This window comes from Harpia harpyja, chromosome 1 (genome assembly GCF_026419915.1).
Source record: "Harpia harpyja isolate bHarHar1 chromosome 1, bHarHar1 primary haplotype, whole genome shotgun sequence".
In the NCBI taxonomy this organism is placed as follows: Eukaryota; Metazoa; Chordata; class Aves; order Accipitriformes; family Accipitridae; genus Harpia; species Harpia harpyja.
In genome coordinates, this window is record NC_068940.1 from 33,356,392 (window position 1) to 33,374,308 (window position 17,917).

Genomic DNA, 17,917 nt, shown 5'->3' on the forward strand with positions numbered 1-17,917 from the left:
CCAAAAAACAGGTGGTATTTTGTGATTCACTCCTAGTGCAAGAAACAACTTAGAAAGGAAAATTACTTGGGCTACTAAGTTCAGAGGAGAGCACCCTGTAGTTCTGGTCCCTTCTCATCTGGGGTCCCTCAGGCCGTACTGTGGTTTCCAGAATAAACCAGGACATGTGGGAGATGGTGTGTTCCCAGCTTGGCAGGGGAACCCGACAGGCTGCTGCTGTGGTGGGCATGGGCTGAGCTGACAGCAGCTATACTGTGGATGGAGCGTATAGTAGGTCTCCTTCGGTCTTTCCCTGATCTTTTTGCTTCTTTTCTACAGCGTAGCATAGGACTGAGCACATCTGCTCTAGAAAAAAGGACTATTTCAACAGCGTTTGACCTACATTCCCATAAAGGGAGATGGGACTGGACGAATGTCTCTAAAGTCATGAACTGAGCACCAGGGAGCTGTATTTCAAGAGGCAATCTGCTCCCTATCTCATATCTTTAATTTCTGTTATGAAACCCAACCACAGAGAAAATAAAGAGAGGAACTCAGCATTAATTACTAACTTCTAACTTAATAAAGCGTCCTCTGCAAAGGGCCCTGTGTGGCTGCAGCACTCTGCAGCGCATGATGGAATTGCAGCAGCCGCTTCCTTCCCCGGCTCTCCGCTGCTCCCTGGGGCTGCTTGTCTGACCACAGTCTCCTGTAAACTGGCTGCAAATTACTTCTTCTCTGCAGTGTGGATGGTGGCCGATACATCCGTTCCCATTCCTATGCATACACATTTCCCACCCGGCAACGCTGACCCAAGAATAAGAGCGTGACAGCATCTCCTGTTACCTGTGCTGAGGGTACCACTCCTGAGGACCGCTCCCAGGGGATGAGCTGGTCTAACCTATACTCACCATCTATGTATCACTCAGTTTTCTGTATGTTTAGCCTGTCTTTAAGCAAGACGTATCCACTAGATACTCGTGTGCTGCAGTAATGACATAAACATATATCTGTGAACTAGAGTATTCAATGGAGCGATGTGGATATATACTGCTACAGTGTCTAACACCTTCTGGGTGCTATATAAAGTCTTCCACTATACTAAGATGGTTGGTGATGATTTACCTGCTATAAAAGTAAATAATGTCATGTTTCTATATCCTATGCACGGGGATATATCTTCATATACTTTATATTAAAATAAAGGAAATACATTCCCATATCCAGCATCCAGCCCCTATTACTACACAAATTAGGCAAATATACAGTGGCAGACTGCACAGTTCTTACACACTTGAGGACTGAGGCTGCTATTGTTAGGGTTTAAGTGAAAAAGTACAGACTGCCCAATCTGGCCTGCAGGATATGTGTGTGTATGCATTTTGTGGAAATCAAAGTATTAACCACACCATCTTAAAATCCCTGTATCCTGCCCAAGCAGAGACTCGCAGCAGTTACTACAGACCAGAAACACCGGGAGAACTCCAAGTCACCGTCACGACCCCCAGGCTGTACTCTGCCATTTTTGGGTCAGACCCTGCCAGTGGTGATGGAGCTACAACAGACGTGTACAAACGCGGCAAGAGGGACTTCACGCTTTCAGCGTATGAGAGAAGCATTAGCTTTATTGTTCTGCTCTGAAGGGCTTGCTCTCAAGCACACTGACAACATTAAATTAATGCATGAAGTGCCAGAACTCGGGAATTTGCCCCAGTCTGTGCAGTGTATCACATAATGAATACCCAGTCCAGACGGTGTTTGATCTAAATGTATTAAACTACACACCTGGCCTACTAACTCAGGTAGATAACCTGTTGAAAGAAAAACATTTCTCATCAAATAAGGCACATGGTATGTTAAATAAAATACCTAACCTAGTACATCATGTCAATATTAAATCAAATTTGTTGCATGTTGAACAGCTCTTCCGAGAAGCAGATTGAATTATCATGCACAGCTAGTGATGACAAGATTACTGTGAATTAGCTTTCATTAACTAATGTGCCAAGTTCATATATCACCTGAGTTAAAATTAATGTATGGCATGACGAAGGAGATCTGTCAATAAAAGGCAAGACCCCAAGAATCTGCAACTTCACAATGCATTCCCCTTGATTTCCCAGAGACTGCAATCTCCTAGATGTTACTTTGTCAAATGAGATATTTTTGTTTCAATCTAACAAGGGACAAGACACACGAGAAAGATGCTTGAAAGCACCCCTTATGGAAAATATTCCCATTAGATTAATTAAGCTTTCTACAGGGTAGGCAAAATAACACTTTACAGAATCTGGGGGGATGGAAGCAAGGGGAGATAATTTTTACCTGTATATTCAGTTTTGTTTATTGATTTTAAAATTAATCGCATCTGCTTGTAAAAGACTGCAAAAAGATTTTGCTAGGTTCACTATATCTCATTTGATCTGTACATGTTAAGTAAAAAAAGAAGCAAAACAAGAAAGATAGCTGCCCTGCGTATGTATAAGCAGATAAGCATACAGTCGTAAAGAAATGTTCCCCCCCAATTATTCTGGAATCTGAGAATCAGCTCAATTCTTTCTAGCTCAGACAGTCCCAAAGCATGCCAAGGACTGCTAATTCACATCACGTTGTCTGCAATCTCTGCTCTCCCATCTATGCAACTTCATTTCTCCTTAAAGACTGAGCTTTCACGGTTTCAAGGCATACAAACAATATCTTAGCACAGTTGTGCTCCCAAAGTCTTTGTTACAATTGCTTTATAATTACCATCTTTCTAAGCTGGTTTGATATCCATTAGTTAGATTTAATGCATGTTAAAAGAAAGAGCTAATGGACACTTATCAGGAATCCAAATAAAAAAGATAAAAAAACCTTTTACTTTGCCCTTTATACCACATATCACTATAAAAATACACAGTCCTCTCTGTCTACTCCTGTGATACAAACAGAAAAAGCTACAAATTCATCCAGTTTTTACTGATAACGCTGATTCTCTATTCGGCTTTATCTTACAGTTTATGTTTTTTAATGGCTGGTAAATGGTTGCAGAATCATTAAAGGTTGGTTAACCTTCTCAGTCTAATTTTGACCTACAAGATACTTAATTTAATCATTCCCCCATAGAAAAGGATTGAATCATTATGTGCAGACATGTGGTGATGGCCATATTACATTAGATCTTCATTAACCCAAGTTAATAATGGCTTTGTACTAATGGAAACCTCCCCTTCCTCCTAATTTTTTTTCCCCTAAATTGGAAAGCTCACTTAGTGAATACTCTGCATCCGATGCTAGATAGAGAGAAGACAGTAATTCTTGATGGGAAGATTAAATACTGAAAAGCAGTGTAAAATTTACAACACTTCTTAAAAAGAAAATTTTCCATTCAGAAGACTTTCCTGATACTAGCGTTCTTCCCCACAGAGGACAGGAATGTCATGCCCCTACTCATGATAGGAACGCTTCACCCTTTAAGTGATTTCATTCATTGCAACAAGGTCTCAGGAACAGAAAGACAGCACAGTAGAAAAGCAAAGACGTCAAAACCAACTTACAATGAAAAGTACAATGGGATCCCGAACAAGTCCTCAGAGTACAGCTATACACATAATTACTCGTCTACAGCTTCCCTATGTAAAAAATTATCTTTCTTACCAATAAACATGCTGAAGTGTGCTTGTGCTACCTGTCTTTTTAACTGATCAACAGAACTAAAAAGATTCTTCCATTCCCAACATGGGGAGGTGAGGCGAGGGGCGGGAGGGGGCTGCCTACAGGTACGCAGGTTGCAATGCCGCCGAGCCATCCCAAGTTAGTTTTACTTGCCCTACCTGGGGTACCAGTAGCAGTCTAAATGGCACAGTACAGGTGCTGTGGGTGAATTTACCTTGCCAGTAAGTATAAATTTGAGAACGGTATTTAGACAACTGCTGTAGCGTTAAAGACTAAAACATCTCAGCAAACAAACCTGTATCCTCAAGTTAAAAAAATTAAACGTGTTCAATAGGTGATTTGAAGCACTTTCACATACTCATTGTTAACAGTTTCAAATGAAAAATGGGGAGCCGACTCACCAAAGGTGCTGAGCGGAGTTATATAGGTAAACAGGAATGTGTGCAAGACATCAAGATGACGGAAGAGCCTGAAACTCCACTGCAGATGTAATAAATTGCAAATATACTTAAATTAAACTGCATCCCACGTGCTCTAGATAGAAAACTAGACAGAAACAGCACCTTCCTTCCGAATGATATTCCTTCAGTCATAACTGAGAGCTACTGTCATTCTCTTTCACCATTATTTTTGTAATCATTGGCAAATTTGACCTTTCAAGCAGCTAACCTAATTCAGAAAGGATGCCGCTTCCTAATTAGTGGATACATCAGATTCTCAGCCTCAAACAAGGCAAGAGCCAACCTAATGAGAATAAAGAGAGCAAGCGGGTCTGGAGAGATGACTGAGCAAGTCAAAGAGGCTGCTGTCACCTGGAACTGAAATAATAGCTTCTTATTGTTAAAAATGAAATAAATACCTCCAGAGAGAAAATGAACGGATGGGCTGAATGCAGCATACACATGGGCACAGCCAGATTTGAAAGTAACTCTTGTACAGCAGCCTGCAGCCTACTGAGACCCTGTGTACCGCAGAGAAATAACAGAAGTAAAACTTCAAGATGGGCAAAAGCACATTCAGCCTCTGAGCAAATAGTTTTGACTGCATAAATCGATGAGCCTCAGCTCGGCTGAGTTCCTGCAGATGAATCCTCTCCATTCCCAGAGGCTAATTCAAAAAATGGAGAAAGCGTGACTTAGGACAAGATATCCTGCACACCACCACCGACCTGTGCTTAAAAGTATGGCTAGTTTTCATGCTTAACTGAAGGCAATATGCAACTAGTGAAATCATGCAGAACCGGCTGCACAAAACCTGAGACTTAACACGTCTTCCACAAGGCTTGAATCCAATGCTTGAATTTTGACATTATAATGTAGTGTAATGTAATGTAATGTAATGTAATATAATATAATACAATATAATGTAATATACGTACTATAATATATATAATACTATGTTCTTTGTAACTGCTGGTGGAAAGGAGGCAGAGAGTGGACTATTGCAGTGTTGTAACTCCCTTCTACAGTGGTCTCAGAACATGATTTCCACATTTTTTTTAATTTATATCAGCATGGCCATTTTTTCTGGAGGGCAAAACCATCAGTCCAGGGATTTGCATTTTTTTCTCACCTACAGTCCCATAATTCACTTCCTTGCTCTTGGGACTGGATGCTTCTGAAAAGGAAATTAAGAGCACAGATTTCATAACCACTCACCTCGAAATAAAATGGAAAGCACTACCACATGCGTCTGCAGAAAAACAATTTCTTATCTTAAAATTGTGCTTGGCTGAGCAAAAGAACTTGAAAAAGAATATTGTGTATCCTGAGTCTGTGTGTAATGTGTGAGAGAATAGAGTTAGGTTGGACAAAGCCATTTTTAATAGCATATAAAGTGCAAGGATAACAGTACCACCTACCCAAACTGCAGAAAATGGCACTGCACTGATGCATGTATTTAGGCTTGTGATGAACCCAGAAGTAATGCACCCAACCTGTGAAGAGCTCTGGGACGACTGCAAGAATCTGTCGAGACCTACTCTGGCTCTTGAAGATTTTACCATTACATGTTCTCTGTGAAACGTACGGCATTTGCCTTGTTTCTAGTCTCTAGTGCTACCAACGGGAACGCGCACCCGGCACACACGCTGGCCTCCCCGTGCCACGTCACTGCCAGCAGCCGAGTCAGCCCAGGTCCATGAACCTGTTCAGGTGCTCTGTTCAATTAGGACCTTCCTAAATGAACAGTACTAAAATTAATTTACCTCCAAGTTGGTAGAAGAATAGTGAACGTTTTAATTATGAGCAGCACTATGGCGTTTTTGGAATGGGTCGTAATGGAAGGAAGGGGTTTTCACTCAGTGTCCTATTAATTTTTAAAAATGAAGTGTCTTCTCTTCAGATCTCAGGCGCTGCCGCTTTCATTTCCTCCCCTGCCACCCAGCAGCACCCGCTCTGTTCCTTCACTGAAAGAACGACCTGCAGGACACCAGGCATCTCTTTATGAATTGTATTGTCAGGTTGGAGAAGAGGAACAAGCCAGAACTGCAGAATCAAAATTCCCCACATGAATATATATACAAATGCAACTATATGCCTTAAAAGATTAATTTCACAAGCCTTAAATTGCAGTTTAATTTGAAAACTAATTCAGCCTCATAATTGGCTTTCTGTTCAAATCACTGAGGCTAAAGATTTAAATTCTTAATATTCAGATGACTTTCAAGTTTCTGGCCCCATCTGTGCATTAGTCCATGGTGTTAATCTCTGAGGGAATCTCTGCTGGCATAGAAATAAAATAAACAAACTGGGACACTAGTAGAATAATCGGCTTTTAAAATCCTTGGGTTTTTTATATACTGCTTTTTTTTATGAGATTTCTTTAACTCAATTTGCCACATATAGATTTGGCTCCCAGCTATTTCATTTTTCACGTGGCATGCCATCAACAATTATTGTATCAGGCTTCCATGAAATCAGGAGGAGACAGGGAAATTTTAAATTACAACATTTCTCATGTAAGAAATACTAATATTCTTTTATTTTGGAGGACTGTCCATACTTAGCAGTCTTCCACACCACTCCCAGGGAGGGTGGCAGGGGTAAACTATCCTACACCACACCACGAGCAAGAAGGAGTTGGATGAAACTCTAGTTTAAAAGAAGCCACTTGGACTTTTGCTATTGACTTGAAAGGGACCAAGATGTATCCAGAGAGTTAGTGAAGTGGAAAGGACGAATGGGAATGGAAAAGGCCAGTCTGACAGGAACAAATTGTTTTGGAGAGATGTGTTAATTTTTGACAATCTTTCTGTTAAAACAAAATAGATACAACCCAGAGCAAAGCACTCGAGTCACTGCGGAGCATTTCACATTGACCTTTTCAGAACGGAACGCTTCAGTTAAGTAAGACATCCACATCCTATTGTAAGGTACATTTTGTGATGGTTATAGCAAAACTAAGCTTCTGCAGTGACCAAAATAATCTTTCTCCATCACATTTTTGTTTTGTGATTCAATTCCCTTTTTTTCTTTTACATTTAAGCATTTTCATTCTATCTTACCGAGCAATTTTTTTTTGGAAACTGTAGAATTTCTTTTGAAACAGCACTCCCCCAGGACACCCCCGGGATGCTGCAAGCCCAGTGGTACAAGTGCAGGGGCTGGGCTCCTGGCAGGCAGTAATTGGTGTTGTACAGGGGGAAAAACCCACCCCAAACCCCAGCTCCTTTCTGCCGTGAGGCGGTGGAGCTTGCATGGTGCGGCTCAGAGACGTGGGCTTTGAAAGGGCAGCAGAATTCTCACAGGGCAGGTGGTGTTGGGCAGCGAAGCTGTGCAACCCGTCCCACTTTATCAGCACTTGAAAGGTAACTTCTGCAGCTCCTGGAGAACTTTGCTGATTAAGGCTGCCAGAGGGACCAGGGGAATTTCAGCTCGAGCTTGCAGCTGCATTTTTAAAACTTGGCTGTGTTCTTCATATAGAGGCAAAGTTCGAAGCAGCAGAACATTATTCAGTATGAGTAAAACACACTCTTTTAAGATACACTTTCAAACAGTGGTGTGTTAAATCAAAACAACTCGTGGAGGGGGAGAGTAAGGAAGAAAGATGGTCCCGTGGAAAAGAAAATCCTGCATCACTATTCCTGTTCTGCATTTTTGGAAGGGCCTGCATTTACACATTAAAATTGTCCAGCTGTGTGACCTTAGGCTAGATAAGCTAGAAATGCATTAAAATGTTTTCCAGAGAATATCGGAAAAGGAAAAAGAAATGCAATTCAGTTTAAGAGCCATCACACATTTGAGGATGTAGAGGGGCCAGGCTGTGACACGTGTTCACGCTACAGAGAACTTTACTCCACCAAGAATGAGCTCCTGATTTCAAGAACACTATGCTACGGTGTAAGACACTATTTCAATTAAGTTATTATGATCTTAACCAGCGACAACAACCTATTATAATTAATAATACTTGATGATTTTCTTTTCTATTCCTGTCAAGGGTTGCTTCAAGGTGACTTGCACACCGCAGAGAGCACGCTCCTTGGAAACCCAGGCAGTCTGAGTGCTCTGCAGTCTGGGAAGCCCCTTCACTTAAACCCCATCAGGCTGTCTCTGATGGGTCTCTTCACATTGCTGCCAATTCTTCCAGCTCTTGGCCAATCCTCTTTGAAGGATATTTGTATTTTAGACTAAGGCAAACTTGCTGCTTCTGTGGGAGGCTAAGTGCCCAGCGGTATCACACCGTGCCGCAGGTTGGAGTACACATTCTTTCCGCGTTCCCATTTTCTTGGTTCGCCCTACCTCCTCTTGGCTTATTCACCGTCGAATCAGTAGGTCACATCTTACTTGGCCACCCTCCGTCCCCTGCCATGTCCAGGCACAATCTGCAGCTGTCCTACAGGGTCAGGGATGAGGCACGGCGCTCTCTTCCAGCTCCCCGCATCCCGGCTGCTAAGAGGGGACCACGCTGCACTTGGTGGTGCCCCGGACGCCTTCACTTTGCCCCGTAGCCCAGGGCGTGCTGTGACAGCACCGCAGGGCCCTTTCCTGTTCCCTTTGAATGGGATCTGCTCTATTGATCCTGCTAAGCATTACAGGGGCTTTCCTTGCAGCTCAAGGTCACCACGCCCTGCTCAGTCTGTGCTCAACAGCATATTTTTGACGGTCTTGCTCTGCAAAATTTCCATGGGTAGAGCTTGAGCTCCATATGTCCCTTTTTTCTTTTTTTTTTTAAATCTGGGCAAAATTCCTACTGACTTCAAACAGTCACTGGCATGCTCACACTAGCTGCCCTCAGAGTCAGCATTTATCTGTGGTACTCTAATACTCTAGCTACTTTTCTCATAAGAGGTGTGCAAAATTATTAAGAACATTGCAGATACTGTGGTAATCGAGTAATACTGCATTTTTAATCACAGCCGTTATAAACAGGCATATGGAAGATGTGAGAAATAACAATTGTACAGGATATCCAGGGAAGCATTTTCAGTCCTCAGGCGTAGTTCAATAGCAACGAACAGTGGAAAATGAATGTTGAACTCCTGTAACATATAATAAGATTTCTTAGTTTGCTTGAAGCAAATCTGTACTTTATACATGGATATATACACACATATGCATATATATAGTTATAGATGCATATACGTGTGTAACTTACTGCTGAATCAATACTGAACAGATTTTGCTGTTACCTCTAAGAATATGCAATGCCTTTCATTTGTCGACCACTGCCACAAATAATCATGAATTCTGGCTGCATATTTTTTCTCTTGCAACGGCTGGTGTGGTACCTCCTTAGTTGTTATAAAATTCTGAAGCATCTTGAACTATAAAAAAGTTTCCAAATCTCTGCAAGATCTACACTTAGCTAAATACATTATCTAGACTTGTCTCTACACAAAACAGAGATACCTAACTTTGAAGGCAAAGGAGGAGCACACAGAAATCCACAGTAACACTATGACCTCTCTTTCACTTTCTCAAAGACACAATATCATGTTTATTGCCAAGTACATGGAATGAGGGCCTCAGATACCCAAATTCCCAGGAGGTTCTACAAAAGCAAAGAACAGAAATTCAATACTAATATAAACCTTTAAAAGAATACCGATTAAACAGGAAAGAGGGAAAAAAAACCCCCAAATACATCAAAGACAAATGTAATTGCTTTTGAATAAAACCAGATTGCTTTCTACCTACCTGCCTTAAAGGCAAGCACTCCAGCCTGGGATACAGAATACCAAAAATCACTGGTAGAAGCAGAGGCACAAGTATTTTGTAGGCAAAGTTAACCTATTCTGATTTAATAGCTCAAAGGCTTATCTGGATTTCAGACAAGAAGAGGATGCAATTTACTGCTTCTTTCACACAAATGAGCAGAGCTAGTTAAAACATTCGGGAGCACTTTGAATATTGATCTGTCCTAGAACAAGACGTAAGAAATCTGATTTGCTATGGAAATGTTGTATCAATCTTCAAACCTTGATATGCCCCAAAGTGGCCTTCAAACAAAAGCCAGAAAATCCTCTGGGAAGATGTCATTAGAACTGTCGGCTCAGGGACTTCTCGTATCCCCTCTGCCGAGCAGGACCGGATCAGCGCTTTGAAGCCGGTATGTCACCACCCAAAGCATATCAGGAAGGGAGCTGTACCTATTCTTTCCTCAAAAAGAACGTCACGTTCTGTCCCCACTACATGTCACCACAGCAGCCCATTCCTCACAATGCTGAAAGACAATCAATCACGACTGCGAATCACCTTGTTAAAAGTAGTGGCCACCGGAGACTTCCCTATGACACCTCAGGCAGCGGAAAAGCCATGATAAATGTCTGCTGACACGAAACAAAGTCACGCGGTATTTAACCCCTCAGCTGGCAAATAACTGAGGATAAAATTTGTCTGGGAAAAATCTCCCTCCGATTTCGGGAGACTTCCAATTGTACTGGTGACAGTTTTCACAGGATAATTTATGTTCAAAGAATGAATACACTCATATTAGTTATGCTCAGGAACAGGCTAAAACAACCCTGCTACCACGTTGGAATCTGCAGGGTTATGCCACACTTAAATAACAAATCAACAACACAGTTGGAAAGAAAGCATTAAAGACCCTTATAACTGTATTTTTCCAAGCATATAAACATGTTCATGTAAAAATCATCACTTGTATTCCATGTGCAACTTACACCCTCACTAATTTTTCAGCCATAAATTTTCTGAAATTCTGCTTTGGGTTTTTCCCCATTTCACCCTCTCTAAGAAAAGTCCATGGGGACGGAGGATGAGCCAGCAATTTCAGTGGGAATATTCCCACTTCAATATGTTTGCATCAGGCCCCAAATAAGAAACTATTTTCTTCACACTTTGGGACACACAACTCTTTGGAGTCTGACTGGGTGCCAGATATTGAGTTTGCAAATGACTGGATATATCAAGGAGGCAGATATTCAGCGTTTCAGGCACAGGGTCAGTGAAAGACCACGGCTGGGTTGGCTTTCAGTACTCTGTGGTTAGAATAACAGCCCTGTACACGTGTAATGAGTGTATGAGCATTACTCTACAAAACTGCTGCTTTTGCAAATTTCACATCTAGGAAGGGACCACCAGGATCCAGGTTCCCTCTAACCCAAGTCTGTGCTTTCTCTGCATCCAGAGAAAGAGATACCAGCTAGACTGTTCCCACCTCCATCAGTCTTCAACGAAGAGCCAGCAACAGCAAACCCCTCCTACATTCCCTCTATTTCAAGAAGAGGCAAAACCACCATGCCAGATTAATGTTTTAAAGCCTGTGATAACTGTAAGACTTTTTTTCAACTGTACCTGGTTTAGAGCCTTCATCAACAGATCCATTATAGACTTGGTTTATAAACTCCGGTCTGTTGTCATTCATATCAATCACATAGATGTAAAGGTCAATAGGATTCTCCACCTTGTTTCCATTCATATCCACTGCATGAGCCCGGAGCTGGGAACAAGCACAATGAAAGCATAGTATCAGCAATTGGATTTGCTGCAGAATGAGAGACTATGTTTTGTAAGAATTGACTTCACCTCATAAATACTTTCTCAAAATTGAACTGAGCGGGTATCTAATTCCAGCAGATCGCAGTGACGTGGTTTCCATCTAGACTCTACACACAGACAGTTTTTCAAGGCTTAACATAATATTGAAATAGTATTTTAAAACAGCAATTGTCAGTGGAAACACTTTAACTGTGGTGTAGTGATGCTATCTCCTTCACTGCTAATAGAGCACTATATTTTAATTTTTAAGACGTGGTGAACCTTGTCTGACAATCTGAAAAGCAAAATTTGCTTAGTTCCAAACACGGTGAGGAAATGAGTTTGACTCGAGAGGTTTCTTATGGGAACCTGCAGCCTTTCATACCCACAGTAACAGGGATTACTAAGTGAAGAGATTTCAGAATGACATTAGTATTGTTTATTCTTTGTTTAATCATGGTCTCTAGGAACAGCAACAGCTACTGACCCCACTGCTCTATGCACCAAAACCCATAAAAAAGTCCCTTTCCTTCAAACGATGGGAGCCCCTGTGGCACTACGAATGAAATATTTTTCTCAGGCTTGACTAAAATATCCAGTGATGAAACATTACAATAACCAGAGCCACAGTGTTAAGTCCTCAGTCAAAGTGGAACTGCGGCTTTATCTTATTAGCAGTAACCATCAGTAATAATGCTCGAAAACAAGAGCATCTGTTTTCTGAACAAAAGGGACAGATACGGCATGTCAAAATGAGTAATTAATAAAACAAAGCAATCAACAATAGTCTGGAACAATCAGTAATCAGGTGAAAAAAATGGATAGCTTTCTCATTAAAGGGAACAGATGGCTACTCTAAATGGTGTGTGCGCTGAATGGAGCTGCCGATGTCGGCTTCAGAAAAAAAACCAGACAAGCGAGGAAAGGGCTGCATGGACCCTGACGATGGCTGGGCAGCGGAAAGGCATCGCCTGGGTGCAGGCGCTGCAGATTTCATTTGTCATCTCTCTTCATTTCAGCACCTGTGAGCATCGCTGAACCTCCACACCGCCACGAAAATCGGGGACGGCGCTCAGGACGGCTGTGCGATATCCCACAAGGCTGGCGGGATGAAGAATGAAGGCTTCAGAGGACGCTAGCTTGGTACAAGGGCTGGCTGGAAGAGCGGGGCTGACGGACAGGGGACACACCAGCTCGTGCCTTCCGAGAGACCAAGGCCTCTGGTCCCTCCCAGCAGCTCCCTGGGCCATCGGGCTGCTGCCGGGAGTTGAGCTCCTGTGCCAAGGAGGTCTCTAGCTCCTCTGATGCGTGACAAATAAATGTGCTAATTGCATTAGCACTGGTTTCCGTCTTTCGCTCTCGCTGTGCTGTGATTGATGCAACTTTCTCGTTCATGTATGGTGTTCAGAAGTCCAGAGCTCAACAAAAGAAACTGCAACGCTATTAGGATGGGCTAGATTAACGTTTAATCAAGCAAAGAGAACAAACTGCCATGTGAAATGAGCTGGGAGAAAAACATTTTTTTTTAAAGGAAGTTAAGCAGCACTTCTTCTTTAAAGACTGAAGAAGTCCGGCTTTGTTTTCAATACAGGATGTACCATTTGTATTTCATGACTTGTAATGCTCTTAATATCTGCATTTCTTGCCTGCATACAAACTGCTTTGACTCCCACCTGTTGAGCTATCCTTCATCACGTCAGATGTAGCAATTCAATAACTTTACCAGTCAGAGGTCAGACTGCCTTTGAAAAAAAGTAATTCGGAGCTAAAATTAAAGTTATTATCTTCAAACTGCGGCAGCACTGGGCTCTCTCTTGCTGCATTTCCAGCAGCAGAAATGGTTCCATTCAGAGATAAAGCAGAGAGCAAAGCTGGTATCTTCCCCTTCAGATCTGACTCTCCCCCTGCAAATTTTTAATTACATTTGATAGCTTTTGTTTGAAATCTCCAGGAGTAAGGGATTTCTCAGCAATGCACGTCTATCTGCTTGTTGCACTCACCAAGCACATGTACCTACAAAGGTGTTACTGCCTGCACTCAAGGAAAAAAAGATTCAATAAGCAAGGCTGCAGGAATCTCATCAAACCTACGGTGACATGCACAAGTGTCACCTCTGCCCTGAGCCCAGCACTGGCACCCGGGCTGAGTTATGGTCGGGAGGACAGTGCCTGTAGACACGGGCACTGGTGCCCTGACTAATGGCTTTTGGACAGCCAGGAGGATGGCCCCAGCTCCCCAAGCCCAGTGCGGCAGCAGTCCCTGTGCCTTTACATCCTGGATTGTGCTGGTGTCTGGGTGTCCATAGCTGCTCTTCTTCTGCCCTCCAATGCACTTGTAACTGCTGCCCTTTCTGCACGCCCCGCTTCTCTCTCCTGCTCCTTTTTTGCCTGACTTCAGTGAACTTTTCTTCTTTTTTCCTCTTGTGCTTGCTTGCATGAATTTTCTCTGTTCGTATTCTTTTAACAATTCTCATGTGCCAACGCTTCCGTATCCTTCCACAACACATTGCTCCTCTGTGGTCAGTGCCAGCCGCAGCACCGGGAGAAGAGAGGCCTGAGCCAGAGGGTTGAATCTCTTCTTAGCTCAGTGGGAGCTCTTCCTCATTAGAGACCATTCCTCGTTAGAGACCATTCCTCATTAGAGACCATTCCCAGCAGAGAGAGCGAAGGAAGGAGGGACTCCAGTGGGGCAATCTGTCCACTGGGAAACTAGCTGTATCTCCAAGGTAGAGATTTCCCTTCCTTAATTCATCTTCTCCCTTGTTCTCCTACCCTACTCTTTGTATTAATGAGGCATCCTCAAGCAGGACAACACACTTGGTTTTGGAGTCGTTGTTCAGATCCTGAGACAGGGCTCATCTGTGCAAGGCACAGTTTGAGTCTAATGTGGGGCTCCACGGCTCAGCCTGCCATCTGCTCCCACCTGTGACCAAGCAGGTGTTTTGGTGGTAGAGTGATGGGTGGGATGAAAAGCAGATGCATGCGAGGACTTTGCGGCACTGGGCAAGGCGCAAACGGTGATGGCTGTGCTCTGTCAGACACACACGTCATTTAGAGTTGGAAAAACCACCAGTCAAAAGGCCGGTGAGCACAACCTGGGCCACAGGACACACGCCAAACACAGGTCATGCACGAGTACTCAAATGGAAGCTGGTGGCTAGCTGGAGATACAGTTAAGAAACATTTATAAAGTTGGTTTGATGGTAGAACATGACAGGAGTAGAGAAGGAATAAATAAAATCAAATGAAATACCTTGCAGAGGATTCTGAAAAATTAATACAGGTAGCCGGCTAATCTCTAGCCGGTGTATCGCTCTGCTGTACACCAGCCAAGGAGCTGGCTTGATATTCTTTAACAAATATTGTTTAAAAGTATGACAATCATTGCTATCGTATTCAGCAGCAGCTACCACGGGTCTCTGAGGTTTTTCTACTGACAGTTTCTAGTGTAAATGTAGCTGTTGGCATACAAATGATTCAGTATCATGATTATTGATTACACTGGAGGCTGGTGGTATCTGAAGGTAGTTAGTCAAAGTCAACACAGTGAATTGTGTTAAATATGAATATTACTTATGCACTAATACTACTAATACAAATACACACTATCAATCAGTGACAGAGTCTTTAAGCAATAAGCATACAATGTCATGCCTAATTTGTGTGCTCTTAATTGTGATTAAAAGTTCAAATTAGAGTATTGTGACACAAATGGCTGGCATTACTCACTAGAACTTGGTTCAAAATACTGGAATTAGCTCTTGTATCCCTTAATTTCTAGTAAACTTTTTTGTCTCCTTGCACTTCAAACAACTCCTTCTCAGACTACAACCCACCTGTTCTGCTCTAGCCATTTCTGACACAGTATTTCATCAGTCTGATGCTGAAAGCATACAAGTGTCTGGGAGTGGATTAGGACTTGCTTCAAAGTTTCCCCCTAATGCACATTACTTGAGTATCATAAGCAATGACTACTTACTGACACGTTTATGTTGATGTCTTTTGAAAACAGAGCTTGAAAAACATCTTGGAAGCCTAACCTGCCAATTTACTATCCCTTGTACTTGCCAGGCCTAACTTCAGCTTGATATGAAACTGGTGTCTGGATGAGAAAAGACATTCAGATTCACTAATGCTGTCAGCAGTACAAACGGGACTTTGGGAATGCAGTTAAATAAGGCCAAGAGAACTCATGCATGTTAAATATTACTACCTGCTGAAACTTATTTGGCACGCAATAAACATTAAGGGCTGACTACAAAGGGAGATGCAACAACACACGCCTGCCGCAGTGAAACGGCAGCAAGATGGGGGGAATGAGCTCGTGCTTGTGCTGGGAGTGTGCCCCGAGGCTGCGTCCCCAGACACGGCCACTAAAGACACTGGAGCAGCTCCCACAGCATCACTCAGTGCAACGTGCAGTTCTGCACCACAACGTGGTATTGGTTAAGTGGCTGCAAAGCCCTTCTCATTTTTCTCTGCTCATATTTGCAGCTGACTCTGCGTCTGGGATGTCTGCAAGGTCCCTGGAGAGTTTGTACTCTGGTTTGTAGCGCAGGCGAGAAAACAGATGAGGCCAAAATACAGCTGAACTTGCGATCGCTAATACTGCCAGTTGTGCTGGGAGGTTAATGCAGGAATGCTAGCATACACTGCACCTGGGCAGACACTGTGAGTCCCAGAGGCAAATACATCTCTGCGTACCTCAAGCTCGGAATGATCCTCCCTAAGAGTTCAAGAATGATCTTGAAAACAGGGGAAGTTCTGCTACAGAACTCCCGATCTAATTAGAAAAAATCTGTTTCACCTTAGGGAAAAAGGTAGGTTTCATCAGACAAATGGCTCGCTAAATGCAGGGAGAGTTAAAACACTAGTATTTTAAAAATGGTAGTCCTGAAGCGATACAGATAATTATGCATAAGAAAATATGTGTTGAAAATGTGGGAGTTAATGAAACAGAACTCTTCATATGTAGCCTCACAAACACTTGCAAATTATTATTATTTTTTTTATAATTAGTTTTTAAATTACCTGGGAATGAAAACAGCAAGGACAACACTCGACAGTGACAGAGATGCTGAAAAGACTTCATTCTGCTTAGGACTGCAGAAAACCTGAAGCCGTATAAATGCACCCATCTTCAGCCAGAGCAGCAAGCCTGTATCGGGTAAGATGCCCATGTCCTACTGGGTAAAAGGGACCAGGGATGGTGCCTTGCAGCTCCCCCAACATCCTTTACCCCAGCTGAAGAGTTAAGCTACTAATCTGAGCTTAAGAAAACTCTACAGCAGATGTCAAACCCATTTAAAGATGGCCAAGCTCTACGGCTCAGATCCAAGCCTAGACCTCACGGCACTGTCCTTCCAGTACGCGGTATAAGCCTGGCTCCAAGTCTGCCTTTCTTTTCAATTAGAGACTCAGCTATATGAAGTGGCACAAATTCATTGACTTCTCCAAAACCTGCAACAGCCAAGACTTTGGACTGTATCTTCTTTCTGGAAGCCAGCCTAATTTTTTCCAGTTTCTAGGACTGTCCATTCCTACTGCAAGTTTCTGCACTAGTGTCTGGGTCATTGCTTTGTGCATGGTGTATTTATAAATGCTTTGTAAAAGAACAATTTGATGGTTCTATAAATCATCAATCCATTGCTACTGAGGCTGAAGGATCTAAAGGTTGTTTACAGCCATGACTTAAAATGTTCTCCATCACCTTCAAGTGTTCTGCTAACAAAGATTTTCTATCACTCACTGTTCCTGTCTATAAGGTCTCATAACATACTTATCAGTTATTCACTCTCTATAAACTACATCTTCCTGTAACCTTCAGAGGGTGAATATGCTTATTTGCATATGGATGTCACTAGTTCAAGGTTTCCGTAAGGAACAGAAAAGGCTGGAAATCCTGCGGTACGTACGAGGCAGACTTATCCAGTCACCTTTGCCAAGGTGAGAATTCAGTTTACTGAATTCACTGTAACCAGTAGGTTAAGTTCGGTATTAGGAGGCACATGATTTGTTGTTATGGAGGACAAAATCTTTTTCATCTTACGTTTTTGACTGAGAGCATCTGATAGCAGACATCACAGTGGCTCCATCAAAAGTGTTAACTTGTGTATTGTATTATTGTCTACACTGTTATAATAACCTGGCACTGCTGAAACAATATCAACAATGCTGAGATGACACATACTGTATCTCAAATATTCCTTTTTCAAAACAACCTCTCTTCATATTTTCCTAGGCACAACAAACAAAATAATTGTTCTTGTTCACAGAGGATAAAATAATTTTCCTTCAGATCTTCTTGTACCCAGGGGAAATCTCTTTTTCCACCCAACTAAA

General features: G+C 42.4%; 1 protein-coding gene across 1 annotated transcript in view; it reads right to left on the minus strand.

Annotated features, from left to right (window-relative positions):
- The window catches only part of CDH4 (cadherin 4), a 479,858-nt gene that overhangs the window by 88,362 nt on the left and 373,579 nt on the right, over positions 1–17,917 (minus strand). Inside the window, exon 6 of the mRNA XM_052786208.1 lies at positions 11,394–11,538. Within this exon, the coding sequence (XP_052642168.1) occupies positions 11,394–11,538 (145 nt within the window). The remainder of the gene's footprint in view (positions 1–11,393; positions 11,539–17,917) is intronic.